Source organism: Thermobia domestica, chromosome 9 (assembly GCF_964235325.1).
Source record: "Thermobia domestica chromosome 9, izTheDome1.hap1.1, whole genome shotgun sequence".
Lineage (NCBI taxonomy): Eukaryota > Metazoa > Arthropoda > Insecta > Zygentoma > Lepismatidae > Thermobia > Thermobia domestica.
This window is the reverse complement of record NC_137462.1, coordinates 24,553,193-24,574,269: the sequence shown is the minus strand read 5'-3', so window position 1 is coordinate 24,574,269 and position 21,077 is coordinate 24,553,193. Positions and strand designations below refer to the sequence as shown.

Here is a 21,077-nt window from a genome sequence, read left to right as displayed (position 1 = left end):
TTTTTATAATTAGATAGCCTCAAATGTCGTGATCACAATTACAATACAGGGTGACCCAAAAGTAGGTATACCGTCCAGTACTGATCGGCTCATGGCATTGTGTATCATTTTCTTATTTTCCACACAGGTATTAACTTAGTTTCTTCATTGTTTATTCTTAATGTATTTTCACTTATACCTGAAGCTTTGAACAGACCGAAGTAAATAAATGCGTTTTCTTAATAAATTAAAATGTCATACTTGATCGATGCTGGTCTGTATACCTACTTTTGGACCACTTTGACTGTAATTCTTACCATCAAGGCTGAGACTTGTACGGTCGAATTTTTGAGCCCAAACAGAAGCCCAACCCGAGTAGTGATATCAACTGGCTCGATCCACTTCAACTGAGTAAACAGTTCGAGTCGGCTCGGTTGAATGAACCATCGACTCGAGCCGGCTCGGTTTGGGTGAGCAACCAGCTCGGTTCGTTTCGTCTCAGGTGAATCATCGGCTCGAGCTGGCTAGATTGGAATGAGCCATCGGTTCGAGCCGGCTCGCTTGAGGTGTGACATGTGAGCCATCGGCTCGGTAGGTGTGACATGTGAGCGGTCATTCTGGTCTCAGCTCTGTGGTGAACAAACCGTGAGTCGATCTATTTAAACCAATTGCGCCATTAAAGTCGGCACAGATCATACAACACGATCAAATGGATCGAATTTTGTTTGTTAGAGGTCAGATATCGGTTTTAGGAAATTACTGTGTATCTGGCTCAGTGGGTTTCTTGTATCTGGATTCTCGTTTAAAGAAATCCTTGGTTTGACTGTAAAGAAGACTATTACGAACTAAGCTCTTGTGCAATCAAATGTAAATTTCCAACTCGATAAATTTCTTGTATAACTATCTTGAAAAATAAACGGATTGAACCAGTGTTTAGTTGGAAATTGGTTCAGGTGGGTGGGGCGATGGGTCCCTAGCGCTCCTTTGGGTATGACACTGGTACTCTAAATCGTCTCCTTAACTTTAAAAGCTTTCTATACACAGTGGCGAAGCGTAATCCCGCAAGTAGGGTAGGCCCGATAAACTAATAACACAAATAACATTTAATGTATCATGACAAATTATAGTCAGAATTCTATTTTCCTTGTTAACAAAAAATACTACCAAATCTATTTATTTTAAATAACTTTCTTAGCTGTATTTCTAACACAGTTTAGAGTTAAATTTTTGTGCACGTATACATAGTAGTTTTTTTTTTTTGTTTAATTTAACAAGAAAGAATGAATATTTATATAAGCAAAAGTAGACGGAAACTATATTATTATTATTCAACAAATATTTAGGCCTACATGGAGGAAAACCCGCAATGTATTAATGGAATATTTCAATTTAGCTTCACTACAAATACTTTTGAAGTACAATTCATATTTTCTTCTGTCTGGGGTTTGCAACGGGAATGAGGAGAATTTCCTTCGCATGTATTGTTTTCATTTCCTGCATATTTGAAAATGGAGGGAGAGAAAAAGTAAGTACATTCTTACAGTTAATTGTCAGATTTATTGGATAAGTGTTTGTTACTTGCATCTCCCACTTCAAAGTAAGTACAATACCACATTTAATTAATGTATCACGTGATAATGACTTCACTAGAAATGTTAATACTCAGAAGGAACTTTATTTGAATCAACGCAAGGTATTTAATATTGTATTCTATGCAGTGATATATATTTAAGAGGGTGGATTACGGGCTGATGCACGCACCGAAATTTTATCGCAACCTTTTATTGTTTTCTATTTCATTTTCATCCATACGTCACATGGAATCGAACACGTCAATAAATAGATACAAAATAGTAGTTATTACATACTAAAAAATTGACGCTATGTGTTATATGAGACAAAATTACACTATATAATCTACAAGCTGCATATAGCAGACAGGTATTTATCTACTGAATAAAAACAATTTTCCAATAGGTACTCCTTTGTAACTGATTTAAATACATCCATTGACTCAATGTTACGAATATCTTTAGGGAGGTTATTATATAATGTTGGACCTAAGTATATGGGACCGTTTTAAAACAATGATGTATGGTGATTTTGAATGTGGAGATTTTCGCTATATCTAATATTATGACAGTAACTTTCCTCTATTGGAAAAGAATGCATGAAGATTTTGGCGCGTGAAAATTAATAACTGTAACACATAAAGACATGGCAGTGGTAATACTTGTAGTCTTATAAAAAGTTGTTTACATGATTCGTTTGCTCTCGCATTGGCTAATATTTTAACAACATTCTTTTAAAAAGTATACTAAAGATTAATTTACTTCGTGAATCATTTCCCCGGAAGATAATGCCGTACATTAACAAAGATTGAACGATACCAAAATAAATGCTTATATCCAAAATATTTTTAATAACTTTCAAGGCATAGAAAATATTAAGTTTTTATGCTAACGACATTATGTAGGTATCCCAAGTAAGGGACCTTATATGAAGACCTAAGAATTTTGTTAAAGTTACATACTTTAAGTCAGAATTCATGATTGATACATTTATGTCATGAGTATGTTTCGTAAATGGTGAAAGTTCAGGGCTACCGATTTTTCTGTATTTACTTTTAAACCGTGTGAAGTAAACCACTTTTGTAATTCATTATTTATGTTTTTTTATTTCCTGTTGCAGTGTATCGTAATTTTCACCTGTAATGAGAATACGTGTATCATCTATATAAGATTGAATTCTCTGAGTGAATGTAGTTAGGGAGATCATTAACGTGTAGCAAGGCCTGCTATACACTACGAGATCAATCCTAGGAAATATCTTAGGATTTATCTTCGGAAAAATGTTATAACATATCTTGTAGGAAATCTTACCCTTTTTATGCCATACACGTGAAGAGTTTTCCTGTCTGACCGAATGACGTTTATCAACATTGTGAAATAGTTTTATTTAATAAAAGTACAAAGGGAATTACTATGCTAACCACACTGCACATCCCACCGAAATTAATATCAGGCGCTATTTTGTTAAATTGGATACCTATTTTAAAAAAGAAAAAGAAAAAACATAAAAGTCAGAAGGGTGCTAGTATACTTTTGGCGGACTACATTTTAGAAGATTTACAAGTAAAATTTAATACTTTGCATGAAAAGACATATTTATAAGGAACAAATTTTTTGCAAACAACATAAATAAATTCAAAGTAGTACACCTGTATTTTATGTTTACAACTGCAGGGTTACTAGTGTAAAATCATTTGAGAGACAATGTTTAGCAGAAAGGGTCCAGCTATTTTTTCTAGGAAATGTTACAATTTCGGTAGTTTCTATTCACATTAGTTTAGTTTAGGTTGGTTCAAGTTAGTTACGGTTATGTTACGTTAGATTATATTAGCATATGAGTCTAACACGATTTTCAAAAGTGATAGAATTTCGGTTACTTCTATTAATATTAGGTTAGTTTAAGTTAGTTAATTTCATTAGGTTAGATTTGGTTAGGTTGTGTTAGGTCTAAGTACTTGCATCTTCTATTTCTTCTTTAAATTTTGTATTTTCAGCTTACTTCTGGACCCCTTCTGCGAAACATTTATCTAAGTGAGTGCATATGAAAGATGACCGGTGATACTATTTTCCACCACCGGTTTATTTACAAGTGGGGCGCTACTACCACGATACCATCCATGTGCTATTCAAACTCGTATCATTGCCAAAACCCACTCATTTTCACTACATTCACTGACGCGCCTGTTTCCTTCTCTCGCACCCCCTCGCTGACGCTCGTGCCCGCTTCGCTCTGTTCTGACTCGGTTAGATAGCATTCGTACTTTCTAGAAACCACCTAGCGCAACTTGGTTTGCGTTTTTTGCATTATAGTTTTTATACTATATATACCTGGACCCCGTATTTCTACGCAAATCGTAAAAGAATTGTAGTTTATCAACAATTGCTTTTGATGGTTCCCTTGAGGGATTTTATCTATGCTATGTGAGATATTTTCTTGTCGGTCATCGCAAATCATTTAGGAAACAGTGACAAATTATATTTTTTCAACAATTATATCGAGTGATACACCTAAAGTAAACCTGCACGATCAGAAGATATCTCATCAGTTGTGTTTTCACTTGTTTTGTTTTTACTTTCTCTCACCTGATGTCGCTTAAATCGAAATCTTACGAATTTTCTTTCCGAAATAGAGCGTGCTCTAAACAAGAGAAATCTCATAGGATCGTTCAGAACACAGGAAATGACATGCGATCTGATGCCATACACGTTGAGATTTTGACTCTAGGACAAATCGTAAGAGATTTCCTAGGATCTATCTTATAGTGTATAGCGGGCCTAGCAGAAAAAGGACAGGCCCCAAAACCGAGCCCTGTGGAACACCGCGTGTTTTATATATCTATATCTTGCAGAATTTTCACATTTATAGGAATAAAGTTAGCAAAGCCCCTCCCGAAACAAACAAAGCCCTCCGAAACAAAATCGCAAATACCCTACTGATTCTATGAAACGGAAAACTCGATTCAAATTGCACACAAATATTATTATTTTATCCTGAACGGTAGCGTTTGGTAAATTTATACATATGTTTAATGTATCAGACTTATATTCTACAAGCTATTATGAACAAGGCCCCATGTAGGGAAAAAAACAGCTACTCTGAATAACTCCTGAGAGTATATACCTAAATTAAACAAGTTATCACTAATAGAAATACATAATTCCACACAGAAACTTCTTACTCTATGCTAAAGAAATCACTTTATAACATATTAGCATTGAAAGATGCCTTCAACGCTAAAACTACATTTCCAGAGGCGAGCCTTCGCACCTTCCCAAGAATGCGTGCAATCCCCAGCGATAATAGCTTCGCTCCCTGAGCAGCATAGCCCATAAGCCTGTCTACCGATCTGGTGAGGCTCAGACTGAAGGGTCTCCAAGTGTTTCCAACCTACTATTTTTTTTTACCGAAAAACTAAAATGTTGAAGTATTGATTTTATTTTATAAGAAACCAAAGATAAAGAAAATATACGGTAGAAAACAGGGTAGGCCCGGCCTCACAGCCTCATAGTACGCTTCGCCACTATCTATACATACAGAAAATCGACTAGAAGAATAATAAATTTGGTCCTACTGCTTGTTAAAACTGAGACAAGCAAACTCGCCAAGAATAGACCCGGAACCGCACATATAGAAGGCAAGTATATTCGCCATTTGGCAGCAAAGAGGCAGTATTACTTGAGTGTGAATGGTATTAGTAACAACTATCAACTTGTGTAATTTGCGTCATATACTGTATATAAGGAAAAGTTGATGACAAAGTAACGCATTACATGTTAAAAGTAATTTAACCAACTGATTGAATTCTAGACAATATATTTCATGTTTCTGTCAAATTATGTTTTGATATCAATGAAATATTTTATCATTTTGTTTTTAAAGTGCCATATTACTCAAAATTACCAATTTCTAGTCAATTACATTTATAAATGTTCACCCTTACGCTGTGAAGCCTAAGAGAACCTCAGTGTGTCGTTGTTTCCCTAATTGATACTGATTAAACGCTTTTACTGATAAATCCAACAGACCAGCAGAGTTCAATAAGAGCAAAGAAAATGTGGGTTAATTGTCATTGGTATATATTTTCTCCAATTAAAATGTTAACAAATCAAGGCACTATCTAAGGATTTAAAGACTAAAATCATAAAACAATTATTTTGCCTGTAGTGCTGTGTAAGTTAATGTAAGAAAGAACATTGAGAGCTTTTGAAAGCGAACTTTTGAGATCAGCTTCTGAGGGCTCGAGCCGACTCGGTTGGGTGAGCTGTTGGTTTGACTCACTTCTCGCTCAGGCTAGATAGTGAGCCGAGCCGCTCGAGTCATTGACAACCCTGAACCCGGGACGATCACTTTTGAACATGTTTCGCTGGCACCTTATAACTTATAAATATTTTTGGCTCCATTCCGAATAATTGCTCCTCCGGAAGTCAAACCCAGAACCTCGTGAACGATGTCCTTCCTTGCCTCCTAGACTTCTCGACCACCGAAACCGACAGTTAACCAGTAAACAAATAATATATTTTTTAGTACTCAGATATGTTTATACATGTTCTAATATTATTATTATTTGTATATCATCGATAGTAGTGACATTATGTAGAGAAAAACTTTTAAAAAAATCGTTTCCTAGCTTGTAGGTGAAAAAGAGAGAAACAAATATTTTCTTTCTTAACCAAGAGGACAAACAAGTGTTCACCCACAGAGTTGATATATCAAATTCATCTGGGCGCCTTTTCTGCAGTCAGAGGTATCCTAAGTAAAAGTACTCTGACATGTCATCTCTTTCCAACAGCATAAACCAAGATGCCAGTTTGCTGTAATTAAATTTAATTCAATTCCGTTTTGTACCTGTCACCTCGCTCTTGAAGATGACGTCAGCTCAGTGGAGGGTGGGCATTGAATTTGCGTGTGATCCTTATTTCTTTATATGTTCTTTCTACTATTCTTTGTATAGTAATTAAAACTACATACAAATTTGCTTCGGAGCTCCTTCGTGGCTAAGCGGTTAGCGTACGCGCCTCTGGCGTGGGAGACGCGGGTTCAATTCCCGGCGGGAGCTCATATGGTTCGGATTCCACGTTAATCAGTATGTTATATAGCATCGCCGCTGAAAGAGACGTTAAACTTAAAAGCAACTTAAGGATTTGTTTGGTTTTGGATATATGACGTAAAGTAATCCTGAGAGCAAAATTAGTTTCTATAGCAAATTCATGTTTTAATTAAATTCTCAAACACAGGTTATCACCACTCACAGTTCCAGGGGGTCAATTAACCTTGAGGGAGGGTTCACTCCTTGACCCCGTCTGGCAACAGATCTGATGCTCCTCCGAAATATAAATCCGGAACAACCCGGAACCTCCTGAACGATGTCCTTGCCTCCTAGTCTTCCCGACTACCGAGGTCGGTAATAATAGTATTACTACTACTACTACTATTATTATTATTATTATTATTATTATTATTATTATTATTATTAATAATAATAATAATAATAATAATAATAATAATAATAATAATAATAATAATAATAATAATCAGTAGTAGTAGTAATAGTATCATTGATAATAATTATATTGTCTATGTAGGACACTTGAAGAGAGTATTTGAAACTCCACACAGGGTATGGCTCGTTTCGGCTCGACTCGATTCGAAACTCAACCCAAATTCGAGTCGAGTTGGAGGAAATTTTTCGAGCCGTGTTCTCGAGTCGAGCTCAAATATGTCTGTTTCGTGTCGAGTCGAGATTCAAAGAAAACTCGCTCGTGCCCATCCGTAAAGAATTATGGACCACCCTGTTCGAAAAATTTGGATGACTATCTCAATTAATTTGTGGACTCTGGTTCACTTTCGTCCGGTGAGTTTTTTTGTCGGTGGGCTTATGTCTGTGACCTGTGAGTGTCACTGGACCCGTGCATTTCATCAAGTTGCCACCTACATACACCATTTGAGACAAGTTCCAGAATTGCCTTGTAACTCGTGACAATTGACAACACTATTTCTTATTACGGTGGTGCACAGTGGACCAGGACCAGATACCCTCCAAACCTGGCCAAAACTTCAAAATTCGAAACTATCAGAAATACGAAAGACCTTATAGGTGTAATAAGGAAAGACATAAGGTGTGAAGAAATAGGTAGGTTTTCGTGCAGCTCGTGACGGTTAGATCTACAGTTAATACCGATGTGAACAATTAAAATCGTGGAAGATGGCTATGTATCCAAGCCGGTAGCGGACGCAAAGTTCATGATGTGAAAACAAAATAAAGTTTTGTTGTTAGGCGTCAATAATGATTTTGCAGAACATTGTTATACATTCGTCGTGACAGCACTATGTATTGTATTGGACTAGTCAATTCGGTGGACGTTTCTTTCTCAATGAAACTAATCAGGTGTTGCCTTTTGGTATCTTTCTTTTCTTCTACATTCTGCAGGACTTCTAGACACCTCATTCGTGTTGTTTCTTATGGCATTTCTGGAATGATAAGGAAAAGCAGTCATTAGCCTAAATACTACTCGCAACAGTATTATCCTACTCATATACAAATACGCCTTTCAAACCAGATCGAACAAATACGGGCAACACTCGGTCCTTTTCTCTAACAAATAACATTCCCTACAATAACATCCAGCGCATAATAGAACTGAACCCGGCTAGACTCAAAACTCTACATGAAATTCAATATCAAGTATACCAATTTTGGTTTTCGATCTCATTTTATTTATTCACATGTTGACTGGTATATGAAAGCATATTAGAGTTCTACGTATGTGTCACGAACGACGAATGTATAACAATGTTCTGCAAAATCATTATTGACGGCTAACAACAACACTTTATTTTGTTTTCACATCATGAACTTTGCGTCCGCTACCGGGTTGGAAACATAGCCTTCTTCCACGATTTTAATTGTTCACATCGGTATTAACTGTAGGCCTAACCGTTACGAGCTGCACGAAAACCAAACTATTTCTGCACACCTTACGCCTTTCCTTATTAAACCTGTAAGGTTTATCATATTTCTGATAGCTTCAAATTTTGAGGTTTTGGCCAGATTTGGAGGGTGTTTGGACCACAGTGCAGTGGTGCGTCAAGCCAATTGACACTCGCCGGCGGGAGCTCATGTGGTTCGGATTTCAAGTTAATCAGTAGGTCCACATCTCATATAGCGTCGCTGCTGAACGGGACGTTAAACTCAAAATCAAACTAAACCAATTGACACTCGACAGTTTGAGACAGTGCGAGAAGGGAATTATTTCCGGATGATTATGTTACAGAGTGCACGTTTGTTTCCAAACAGAAGGGCGAACTAGGTAGCTCGGTAACCAACCAAAAAATGTAGGGGCGGCGGCTGAAGTTAGGGGGCCGATCCAACCGTATTATAATTTATCACCATGTTATAGTTAATTTGCAATCCTACCGTGAAAATTTTAGAGGGGGCCAGGCCCGGACCCCTAGACCTCCTGGGTGCGGGCCTGGAACTAGAGCACTTCCAATTGGATTTTTGATCACATAGAGCCTTGTGTGCAGTCGTTTTGATGTATGATTAGCAAGATACTAAAGAACTGACTACTGCAGGAAACATGTTAGTCGAACTTTTTAGTATGTCATTAATCACATTTCAGAACGGCTCTGCATAAGGCACATAGAGTAGCAGTATGTATTGTGTAGTGCTTCGTAATTGATAAATTGAAGTGACTAGAGTAGTTAACCGGTACGTTTTTTGTTGTTCCTTAAAAGTATTGTTTTTTAAATAAATAAATAATTATGGGTATATCCCAGTTCCAACAACATTATCGACAAGAAAATACTACGACACTAGAAAATAAGAAAAGCTTCTTTTTCATACGCTTTCTTTTTCATTTTATACTTCCCACTTACCCTTACTATTTGCCCTGTTCATCTTGGCTTTTCGCCCTCTTTCCCTGTCTGAACTTCTCTCTCGATTTGGCCTTTCCCTGACTTTGACTATTTTCCTGACTTGTGTCCATTCTAGTGTGTCCTGTATGTTAGTCTATTTTGTTTTTGAATCATAAATCCTCTTTTTGAGGTACACATTGACCATTTAGCATTTGTAGCACATATACCTAGTGAGCTGGTGCACCTACCTATTTGACTGATAATAGTCGTAAGAAAGAAAGAAAAGAAATCTGAATAGTGTGAGTGCATTATAATTTAATGCGTGCATAGAACTATTTGAAGATTTAATGTAAAATGCATTCGGATCTTTCACCTAATTTACACACAGAAGAATGTAATATTTTAATAGCCAAGTTGATGCAGTGCCACGACGAGAACAAGTTCAGGAAGTTTCTTGGATATTGCAATAATGAAGATAGAGAAATGATAAAATGTTTGCGTCGAGAGAGGGAAGCTAAGAGAAAGCAGAATTTCGAAAAGGCTAAAGCAAGGCACAAGCACTTGTGGCAAAGAGCTGGTGAAGGAAATCCTAGTTAAAGATTTTTGTTGTACAATCTTTGCAGTTTTGATTCTGTTACAATGGAGAACAATATGGCAATAGACATTGAACCTATTGAACGAAGTGTTCCAGTGTTCAAAACTTACCCATCTGTAACCGACAGATATTATGTGCCTCATTATTGTGTGGACTTAAATGACAAAGCAGAAGATCAGTGTATTCTTTTACATTCAAACAAGATATGTGTAGTGACATTAGCACCATCACATCCGATTTTGCAGGAAAAGAAACGTATATTAAAGATAGATTTTCAGGTTTCAATGCATCTCAATAGGTTGGATAATAAGGTTTCTGGTAAAGGAAAACATGGGGCTCAGTTTCTATTACCGAATTCTATACTATGCTTTATAGAGTGTGAGGATAACACTCGATACAAAATATTCAGTTGTGTTAAAGGGAAACTCGTAGAAATAAACGAGCAGTTACTTGAAAACCCGAATCTTTTGCTGGAGAGGCCATGGGCAGAAGGTTACATAGCAATCGTGTTACCTAACATAACTGCTCTCAAAGATCAACAAAACAATCTGTTGAGTACGGATGCGTATCAAGAACATATACAGAAGAGGTCTGCAGGAGTCAGTTTGTAGTTAAGCGTTTATTTATGTAATTTATGGAAGTTCATTTACGTAGGTATCATTTTCAGATGTTTCATCAGTTACTTTTCGTATGTAACTTAGTGGTTTTCAGTTTTACTTGCAACCAGCCTGTGTTATTTAGGAGGCAAAACTTAAATACATTGTTTAGTTGACTCATAGATTTATTTCATGATTATGTATTTGTATTGATCGTTCCTGTTAGTGCAAATTTGTAATTACAGTTATTTGTTACTAATAAAAGTGACCGCATAACTTAAATTGTGTGTTTTTAAACTACAGACTTGTACAATTACGGTTTATGGCAAACAATGCAATTCATTGCTCCGATTATTGATCTAAATATATGAGCGAACACCAACGGATTGAGTATAGCCCGCTCTCCCCCAGTGATTTTTAACGAACCATAGTGATTCTAACGATTCATACTAGTTCATAATGAATCAGAATCGCATGTTATAAAGATTTAAGATGTAAATCTTGCTGTAAGGAAGCTTTAAGTAGTAGCGGTATTAGTAGTAGTGGTAGTAGAAGTTAGTAGCAATAGTAGTAGTAGTAGTAGTAGGAACGGGTTAGAAGCCCCGCAGAGGTTCGTTGGGTTCTGTTCTCGATAGAAGTAGTAGTAGTAACAACAACTCTTCCAGTTCCGGTGTCAAAGAACTGTGGGGAGCGGGCTATACACAAGCCCACGCAACATGTGACTAGTTTGAGAAATGTTAGTCTAATAAAGGATTCATTAAATCAAGGCACAAAATTTCTGATAAGCACTGGTGAGTACATAGTTCGGCTTGACAATGGGTGGCCTTTACTTTGCCTTCGAGTTGCGAAGAAAACCTGGAGACCAAACTCTGATGTGGGTACTGGATTCAAATCTGAAATTTCAAGCCTTGTTTCACAGAAAGTGTTTGGTATATTGATCTTTATGTACCACTATAACTAACCTTTGTTTTTCCGTAATAATTCTGTGATATTTCAACTCGCGTTTTTGTTCCTTTCGTCGACCATTCGATGAAATATTAACAGAAGTTAAAAGATCTTGTCCTTTCCTAACAGAGCACCATAGCATAGGGTTATGTTCCGTTATGCATCGCCGCGATTACTTATAATTAACCGAACCCATCTTGCCTAGCCTCGTGTTCTATAAGCTGGCGGAGGTTAACGGAATTTGTGCCATGGTATGTTGTTCTATTTTTTAAAAAAGTATTGGTGAATCCTTTCTATTGCATATACATGCAGTTGGTGCAGATTTACATAAGAAGTTTGTATAAATTAATTGGGGTTATGTGGCACGATTATTATTGATCTCGGTGAGAGGAACTCAATGGTTAAAAAAAAAAAAAAAAAAAACGATCAGACTTTCAGAACTGCATATAATCGCAGTTCTTTGGAACTTACGTTTTCATGGAAGCTTCGTAGCATCAAAAGTATTTTTACCATCCAGGTCAACTTTAAACACATTACTCGCAATAATTATTTGTAAAATTATAATTCTTTCACTATATTTTCTCTTGTTCTCCAAAAGATTTCCACTGGGGACATCACAATATTAGACTTAGGATAGACGAAGTTCAAAGAGACCACCAGAAATAATTGTTAAAAAAATCACCATTCTTTACGATTTGAGTATAAACAACGGTATCCAGACGCGATAAAATCACAGTGCGAAGAACAAAACCAACATGTGCTACGTGCTAACTGAAAACCATGAATGCTGTTTAACAGTCACGACAGGCGAAGCTGATGGGCACTTGGGGATGCGGCTAAAGAGAGCAGGCGTTTCAGCGAAGATGGGTATATGCGTATGTGTATGAAAAGACGTGGGTTATCTTAGTGATACGAGTTCCTATAGCACTTGTAATGGTCTCAATCTAGTTACACTACACTTGTAAACATAAATTATATCTTCTCGATGGCAAAAGCACAACGGGTACAAAAAAGATAATCCAATGTGATTTTTAGAACTTGGAATATTTGAAGTTTGTGAGTGCTTTCACTTCTACTTTCACTTGAAGCATTTGGGTGTTAAAAATGTATTTCATAGTTATTATAGATCTTGATCAGAGGAACACAATCGGATAAAAAAGTTCGATCTGATTTTCGGAACCAGCAGGGGCGGCGAAAACCATGGTTTTTTTCAAAATACAATTTTTTTTTTTTTTTTTTTTTTAAAGTAATTTGCTCTATGTATTTATATCACATATGGACAAAAACGAGTTTGTTTCGTCTTGGTGTTATAATGCTGGAAGGGGTCACATAAGCTTAAAGCAGAATCCAAACCGCTTCTCAGCTTACATCCGAGAGAAATTGTCCTCCATTTGAATTCGAAACTGGGAATAATTGTCCACAAATGCGATACGTCAGCCGACTCACTCACGAAGGACTCTGATAAAAATACGTTGTACTGATCTTTACATACTTGTTAATATAATTGCCAAGTCATTTCAGAAGGACAAAAAATAAACAGTTGCACAAGTGAAACCATTATACAGAATTACATATGGACAATTTCAAAATACTGCAGAGTACAGAACTAATAATTTAGTTAAGTTAGTTCACTACGACTTTTATTAGTCCAAGTTAAAGAAATACAACACCTTAATTTGTATATCAGTAAGAAAGGTGAATAAAGATACGAATTATGAGTTCACTTTAGGTCTAACTCATATATATATATAAATAGATACCAAAGATACTTCTGATATCAATAAATGCCTAGATACCAAAGATACTTCTGATTTCAATAAATGTCTAGATACCAAAGATACTTCTGATTTCAATAAATCCTTAGATACCAAAGATACTTCTGATTTCAATAAATGCTTCTCGTGGAGTTTGTATGACACCCCCCCCCCCCCAAAAAAAAAGTATGGCATTTCGATATATTTTATCAATAGTAAAGATTATTAAAATGAAACAATATTTAGAATTTTTCTTTGATTACAATTGCATAACAATAATAATAAACTATAAAAATCGCAAAAGAAACGTTCATAAACTTATAAAAAACAAAAGTTGCTTTTGTAGTATAATTCCTAATACGAATAATATATGGGAGTGAAACGTGATAAATCACAAATGTGTGTTCATCAAGATTTTACGAACATTTTTCCCTTTTTTTTTGGTTTAAACCACCTCGGTTTAAGCCAGCCAACCATGGTTTACAGTATATTACTTAGTACAGATTCAGTATTGAGCTATGGTCTGAATTGTCCATTAGAATTACAGCTTCGAAATTAAAAATTAAATTTGCCAATTTTCTTTTCCGAAAACAGTGAAATTGTGACAAAAGAGTGGAGTAACAATAGGTATAATTCTTTCTTACAAAAGGAAAGCCCAGAAGACATTAGGTTAACTTCAATGAGGGAAGGAACTTAAGAGATAAATAAACGTTACTTTGTATCGAAAAAAAAAAAAAAAAACTGGTAACATAGAAGAGTTCTTTTTTTTTTCAGTGAAATCCTTTTAAGAGAAATAAATAGTCATTGCTTCAAGAATTATGTAAAATGTGTCCTCTTGAAAGAAGAAAAGTTGTTATAAGTTGTAGTTGCGTTCCACTTTCGTGATATTGAGTTGTGATTTTACACGAATTCGTAAAAAGGAAGAGCTGTTTCTTAACACCTGCATTAGTCAGAGGCATGTTGCCTATTTATGAATTATACTTCCTGAAAAACGTATATACCAATTTTCAGACTCAACTCCATGTGCCGTAGTTCATATTTGTTAAATTTATTATATTTAACGATACAATGTTATGAATCAAATAATGTAACTTTTTTTTTTTCATTGTCTTTAGTGTTACTTACAAATGATACTTCCATTGTATAGTCAATGTATATGAAAAGTGGGTACATATTGAAACACTAACTGTTCTCTATTGTAGGTCAAAATGCTGCGTGCCAGTTGCAGGCTGTGAGTTGCATTTGTAATATGGCTTTTGCTGATGGGAAATTATTGGTACAGCTCACAAAAGCATGTTCTCCTTATTTGCTGTCTGACGTTGATAGCACAAATAATGAATTAAGTGTAAGTATTCAATATAATGGATTGTTTAAGTGTATAGTGAATTCTCTGTTAGTATCCGTATTAATATCAGCATTGTGCGAATTGAAAGCTGAATTTAACAGTAATACCTTTATAATTTTCGGTTACAATAGGGGGATAAAGTCAGAGATGGAACCTGTTCTTCGGACACTGAATCCGTATCACAAACAATTCCTCTCTTATTTCTTACCTCCCACTTTCTTCATTCCACCATTTCACTCATCTCTCATTATCACCGTCTCCTTTAGCCTAACCGGCATAACCGTGGGACGTTAAACTTAAAGATTTCATTTCATTTTTTCTCTTATTTCTTAATTATTACTATATAATGTGCAGGTGCGGCGGTTTTATTGGCGCAGATGTTTATAGGTCGACAGAGCGGTGACCGGGTTGTGGCCATATAACCGCTACCAGGTTAATAGAAGTTTTTTTTTTTTTTTTTTTTTTTTGGACGCTCTGTGTGTTTCGTAAAGACAGTGATTATTATTTTCGAATTATACTTTATTTTGCGACGCAAATAATTCTTTCTTCGGTGGGAATTGCTTCCTTCCCACGCAACTGGACAAAGAAGTCTCTCATTGTTTTTTCATATATATATATATGGAAAACATTGCTTTTTGGTGAGAACATTTCAGTGAGCGACGAACCTTTTCAGTGTTTCTCCCTGACTTATTAATATACACAGTATATATTCTGCAGTTATTTGGAACTGAATCAAGTGGTTTCTTTAATCATTTATGGAAATACTAGCTGACCAGATGTTCACACACCAGAGAGATGCCAACCTCATCGCTTTTGCAGTTCCTTATCTGTACTTTCGCACGCCCTAGTTATCGCAATGTCTCGTTCATCGTGGCCAGTGGACTAAAATTAACATAAATTCTGTTCCGAATTCTGTTTGCATGTGCATACAGGTGATTTAACTGAGTGTTTTTTAGAATGAACTGCCAACACTCTTCAGTCAACCATTGCAGCCCGTATCTCGAATCTTTGCGCTCGAGGAGTTTGACTCCGGAATTGTGTGTAGCAACCACGCACGTCGCGTCGGGAATTAAGTATGACTTTGTGTTAAGGGGCACAAGCTATTAGCCGGTGAAGGACGTTTTCTTACGGCCTAGCCCCAACTAGTGAAGTCCCAGGTTCACATACCTTGTGCGTATAAGTAAGTTATAAACGCGCCCTCCATCATTAGCATTCCACTTTGGAGACTGCGTTATTTTGCTGAAGACTTACCTCAACCCTTCAGGACTGTTTGGAGCAGCAACGAGATTACTACGTGGGATTATCCCGGCAACTTTTCCCCCCAAGTGCGTCAGTGGTGTGAGAAAAGCATTTACAGTGAAATCTGAATTATTATCTTCTATATATATATAAGTTATATAAAAGTGATAAAGGGCTACAGTGCATCGAAAAGGCAAAGTGCGGTTTTGATAATGGAAATAATTATATATATATATAGTGTTAATGTTGTGATCATTTCTCTTGGTTCTTCTTTTAATAGTATTCTAATAAATAAGTATAGTGTCGTTTAACTCAGTGTGTTTTCGTTATATGTGTGAATGATATTTGTGTGCGTTATGGTCTGGATGACCGTCTGATCGTCCGTGAGGTTTTCGAGACGAGGCTCATTCCATCATCTCCATTCAGGCAGGGGGGCCAGGTGACCATCTCCGATTTTTTATGAAAAAAATATATTTGGTAGTCGTGTTGGAGATATGAAAGCTGCAAAGAGGTTTTTCCCAGAAAAAATTTTGTCTTCGAGTTATGGGTTAATGAAATTCGGACGAAAATCACTATTTTTAATAAGAAAGTGGATAAGCAAAATCTTGAAAGACACGTAATTCAGTAACTACTTGTGATAATTGGATGATTCTTTTTTTATTTAAAGGTGTTCAGATTACATTTCAGGTTCTGATATAAAAAGCACGAATTACAGTCCAACAAGAGTATTTTCTAAACACCGGAAAACAGTAAAAAAATTAAAATGCAAGAATTTTGACATTTATTTTGCGTATGAAGGATTAAAAAAAGAACTGTATTATTGTGACACAATATAATACTCCTTCTGGGATCCCTATAGATAATTTTGTTTCCCATCTACGATGGCACATGGAAGAGAAAACGTGAGTGAAAGTATGATAAAACGTCATTTTCGCCTGAAATTAGGGCGGATTTTCTCCAAAAGGCCATTCTTAAAAAATCTGAAAATCTGCCCGAACGATCTTTCATTGTTCCCTATGTGAATCATGCAAACAGAAATGGAGATATTTGTGTTAAATTTTTCGTAAATTTTTGAAATATTGTTGCAAAGGGCCGGGTATGCAACCACGCATAGCGTTGGCGCCTGCAATATATGCAACCATGATACTGAAGTAGCTGCATAGTATTGCGCAACATGTACCTAGGTATGATGCAGGTGTTTTGCAGTACATCAAACGCTCTGGAATAACTCCCATTTGGCATTTAGACTGCATTGGAGATACATTGCATTGTGTGAAGTGTTGTATGTCAACGATATTACCCATTGTGTATGTCAATGCATCGTCTTGTTCGTGTTTCACAATAGATATACTATCAAGTGTATATAAAAGTTAGTTATCATTGCAAATATGTCTTCACAATATAGCACCAAGAGAGTTAAGTGCAGTGATTATCTAAAAAGACACAAGAAAGTAATATACAAAAGTAACACGAAAAATTTTACTGTTGTTGGTAGTCTTGCAGAGTCATTACAAAATTATTTCGGATCACAAGTACAAGTAAACAGTGCTGATAACTTGTGCAAAAACTGTTTTATTTATTACAAGGCTCAAATCGAGAAACCAGCTGCTTCGGTTGAACCAAATAGTGCGATCATTATTACAGATCAAATGACTGCAGATACGATTCAGTGACTTCAGATCCAATCTACGTTCCAAGTAGTGCAGTGATTGGTACTTTAAATAGTAGCATAAGTGTACTTGATACGCAAGTGTCGCCCGTGAAAAAAACATGACAAGTGAAGAAAGAAAGAAGAGTCAAGTACGAAAATCAGAACAACTAGAAAACGTGTTTTCGACGGCAGTGTCTGGAAAATTACAAGATGCTTTTGGTTTGAGTGTACCGTGTTCCTCACGAAGTTCGTCCGAGAGTTGCAATAATTGTGAAATGTGGTTTTCCAACATCACTCGTGCAATAGAGAAATCACCCTATCGTGAAAAAGTACTTCTCAGTATCGTGCCTGAAAGCTTCTGTAAACGCATGATCGTCGAACGCATCCCATCTGCGACAAAGTATCTAATAGATAAGTCACGCAAAATGAAAAAAGAAAAGGGTATGTGGGCAACGCCAGATCCGTACCAAGGACACCTTTTACCGACCGCTTACCTCTAGACTGCATTGTCATATTACGTAGATGATAGTAAAGACTGTAGACTGTTCTAGACAAAGTTCGAATCAAAAAGATGTTGTTTCTGTATATGAAAACGGTGAAAAAGTAAAAAGGGTTAAACGTTTTATGACCCGCTCCATTAAAGAAGCCTTCAGATTGATGAATGAAGGTAATCCTAATATAAAGATATCTATTTCTAAATTTTACTCTTTACGTCCCAAGTGGGTTAAATGTCAGCCGGTGAAACAAACATGCACATGTATTTATTGTATCATCATAAATCTCATATGTGCATCCCTGAGCAATCTTACTGAACGAAAAATAGTAGATACAGATCTGTACTCTTTGTGTCTCTGTGGCGATCCTACCGAAAAGTGTTGGTTGCAAGACTGTGAATTGCCCAGGACTAAATGCAATTTCGGAGCAAAGTTTAGAGATACAAGATACTGATGAAATCACGTATGCACTATGGAATAGCGGAGATCTTGTGAAAGAAACTGGAATCCTAAATAGATTTTTAAAGCATGTAAAGTACTGGATTTCAAAAGGAATAACTCATAGCTATATTGGAAAAATCCAGGGAGAAAGCATAGCGGAAATAAAAAGATCTATACTTCTTGAAACATCCTTGGTATTGCATTTCGATTTTGCCGAGAACTGGCCTGTTGTTTTGCCAGATGAAATCCAAAGTTATCATTGACACAATTCTCAGATATCTATATTTACGTGTGTAGTGTACTTCAATGGCAACACAAAAAGTTATGCGGTAGTGAGCAATGACTTGCAACATGATAGTGCTCATGCACTTTATGCAATCAAACTGATACATCAAGATGTTAATGAAATCACCGACTCATACAATGAATTGCTCATAATTTATATTTCAGATGGAGCGGCTTCTCATTTTAAAAACAGGCTCCAGCTGTATAAGCTTGAAAAACATTTCCAAGACGACTCAATCAAGAGAAGATGGATCTCCTCGGCAACAGGACACGAAAAAAGTGCATGTGACGGTATAGGTGGGCTCTGCAAATATTACGCAACAACGTTTAATCTTCGAAATGACCCGGTAAGAGCTATAAGGGATGCAGAATCGTTTGTCAACACGGTTTCGGAACTTATCAAAGGCACAAGGCTCTTATTATTAAGTGCACGTACTATTCAAGACTTCAGAAATAAAAAATCACACGAGTGGGCCAATGTTAAACCTGTGATTGGTATTCAGTCTAGTCATTTTTGGCAGGTCGACAATACAGGTACATTCATGGTAAGAAGCACGAAACATGTACTTGAAAAAATACAAGTAGCTAACAATATATTAAAGAATGTATTATACTCTGAATGACTTTCAAATTGGAGATTTTGTTGCTTGCGTCTATGATAAGCAGTGGTGGGTGGGTCAAGTAGTTTCACTCTCACAGGAATTTCGCGATATTAGTGTCTTTTATGATTCCTCATAGACCTGCAACTTCCTTTAAATGGCCAGCTGAAAACGATGAGTGTAGTGTTAATTTGAAAGATGTTCTTCTAAAACTCACTCCGCCATCTCTTACTTGTGCCTCAGCACGCTATCACAAATTCCTTTCCAAAGAAACGATGCTGGTAGAAGACCTCTTTGCTTCAACATGACTTAAAGAGAGAGAAGCCAGTATGTAATGATTAACTATGCTATTGATTAATTTTTCATGTTATTTATACATACCACAAAATTGTTTAAATCCACCACTTTTTGTAACATGTTAAATTCCATATATATATTCTAGTGTACATTTATATAAGAATATTGCATCATTGCACGTTTCAATTTACTTCTTCAAACGATGAAAATTAAAAAAGAAAAAGAACTACCAAGCCAAGCGTGGTTGCATACCCGGCCCCTGTGCAACACAATATTTTAAAAATTTGTGAAACATTTAATACACAAATATCTCTATTTCTTTTTGCATGATTCACATAGGGAACAATGAAAGATCGTTCAGGCAGATTTTTTAAGAGTGGCCTTTTGGAGAAAATCCGCCCTAATTTCAGGCGAAAATAACGTTTTATCATACTTTCACTCACGTTTTCTCACCGATGTGCCATCGTAGATGGGAAACAAAATTATCTATAGGGATCCCAGAAGGAGTATTATATTGTGTCACAATAATACAGTTCTTTTTTTTAATCCTTCATACGGTTCAAAATTCTTGCATTTTACATTTTTACTAAGTTTTCCGGTGTTTACAAAATACTCTTGTTAGACTGTAATTCGTGTTTTTTTATATCAGAACGACAAATGTAATTTGAGCACTTCTAAATAAAAAAAGAATCATCCAATTATCACAAGTAGTTACTGAATTACGTGTCTTTCAAGATTTTGCTCATCCACTTTCTTATTAAAAATAGTGATTTTCGTCCGAATTTCATTAGCCCATAACTCGAAGACAAAATTTTTTCTGGGAGAAACCTCTTTGCAGGTTTCATATCTCCAACAGGGTACCAAATATATATTTTTCAAAAAAATCAGAGATAGTCACCTAGTCAATTTTGCATATACCTGCCTGAATTGAGATGGAATGGGCCACGAGACATCCGAACCTCTCGGCACCTAATGCTCATCTCATCATTGAGACCGACGAGCGATTTGGAAACAATTTATAATCCCTTCTTGGAGAGGTCTTTCAACGTCCTACTCAGGTAAGCCCAGGTCTCCAGGAGAATACTTGTTGGTAGGACAATGAACCCCGAACAGCGACCCGATACCAGAATTGGTCACAAATAAATGACCTCCCGAACAGAGACGACGAATCGATTACAAATAAATGACGCCCGAACAGCGACCCGATCCTCGGGTGGTTAACTGTTACAGCCACAATTGAAACTAACACCAAAACATCTCTTGACAGCAGGGTTACCAATTGCAGAACATGTTGCAATAATTTGCGTCCCAAGTAAAATACCATCCACACATTTTTGTTTGATTGAATGTTGTGTGAAATGTATGAGATTGATCGTAATGGAATTTCGAATGTTTCCACGAAAAGTATGACAAGAAGTTGTCAGGTGTTCC

At 36.3% G+C, this 21,077-nt stretch overlaps 2 protein-coding genes across 2 annotated transcripts in view; both read left to right on the top strand.

Moving 5' to 3' along the window:
- Positions 1 to 9,904: 9,904 nt before the first annotated feature.
- On the top strand, positions 9,905 to 10,878 carry LOC145694473 (protein Abitram-like). Its single transcript, XM_081770769.1, has one exon. The coding sequence runs from the start codon at positions 10,045 to 10,047 to the stop codon at positions 10,609 to 10,611; it is 567 nt and encodes a 188-aa protein (XP_081626895.1). The 5' UTR covers positions 9,905 to 10,044; the 3' UTR covers positions 10,612 to 10,878.
- Positions 10,879 to 11,182: 304 nt separating this feature from the next.
- LOC145694474 (uncharacterized) overlaps positions 11,183 to 21,077 on the top strand; it is a 32,007-nt gene continuing 22,112 nt past the window's right edge. Inside the window, exons 1-2 of the mRNA XM_081770770.1 lie at positions 11,183 to 11,387; positions 14,498 to 14,640. Coding sequence (XP_081626896.1) covers positions 14,545 to 14,640 — 96 coding nt within the window. The 5' untranslated portion in view covers positions 11,183 to 11,387; positions 14,498 to 14,544. The remainder of the gene's footprint in view (positions 11,388 to 14,497; positions 14,641 to 21,077) is intronic.

What these genes read in the sequence shown, in the direction of transcription:
- LOC145694473 (XM_081770769.1), top strand. Translation starts at nt 10,045, where the DNA reads ATGGAGAACAATATGGCAATAGACATTGAACCTATTGAACGAAGTGTT.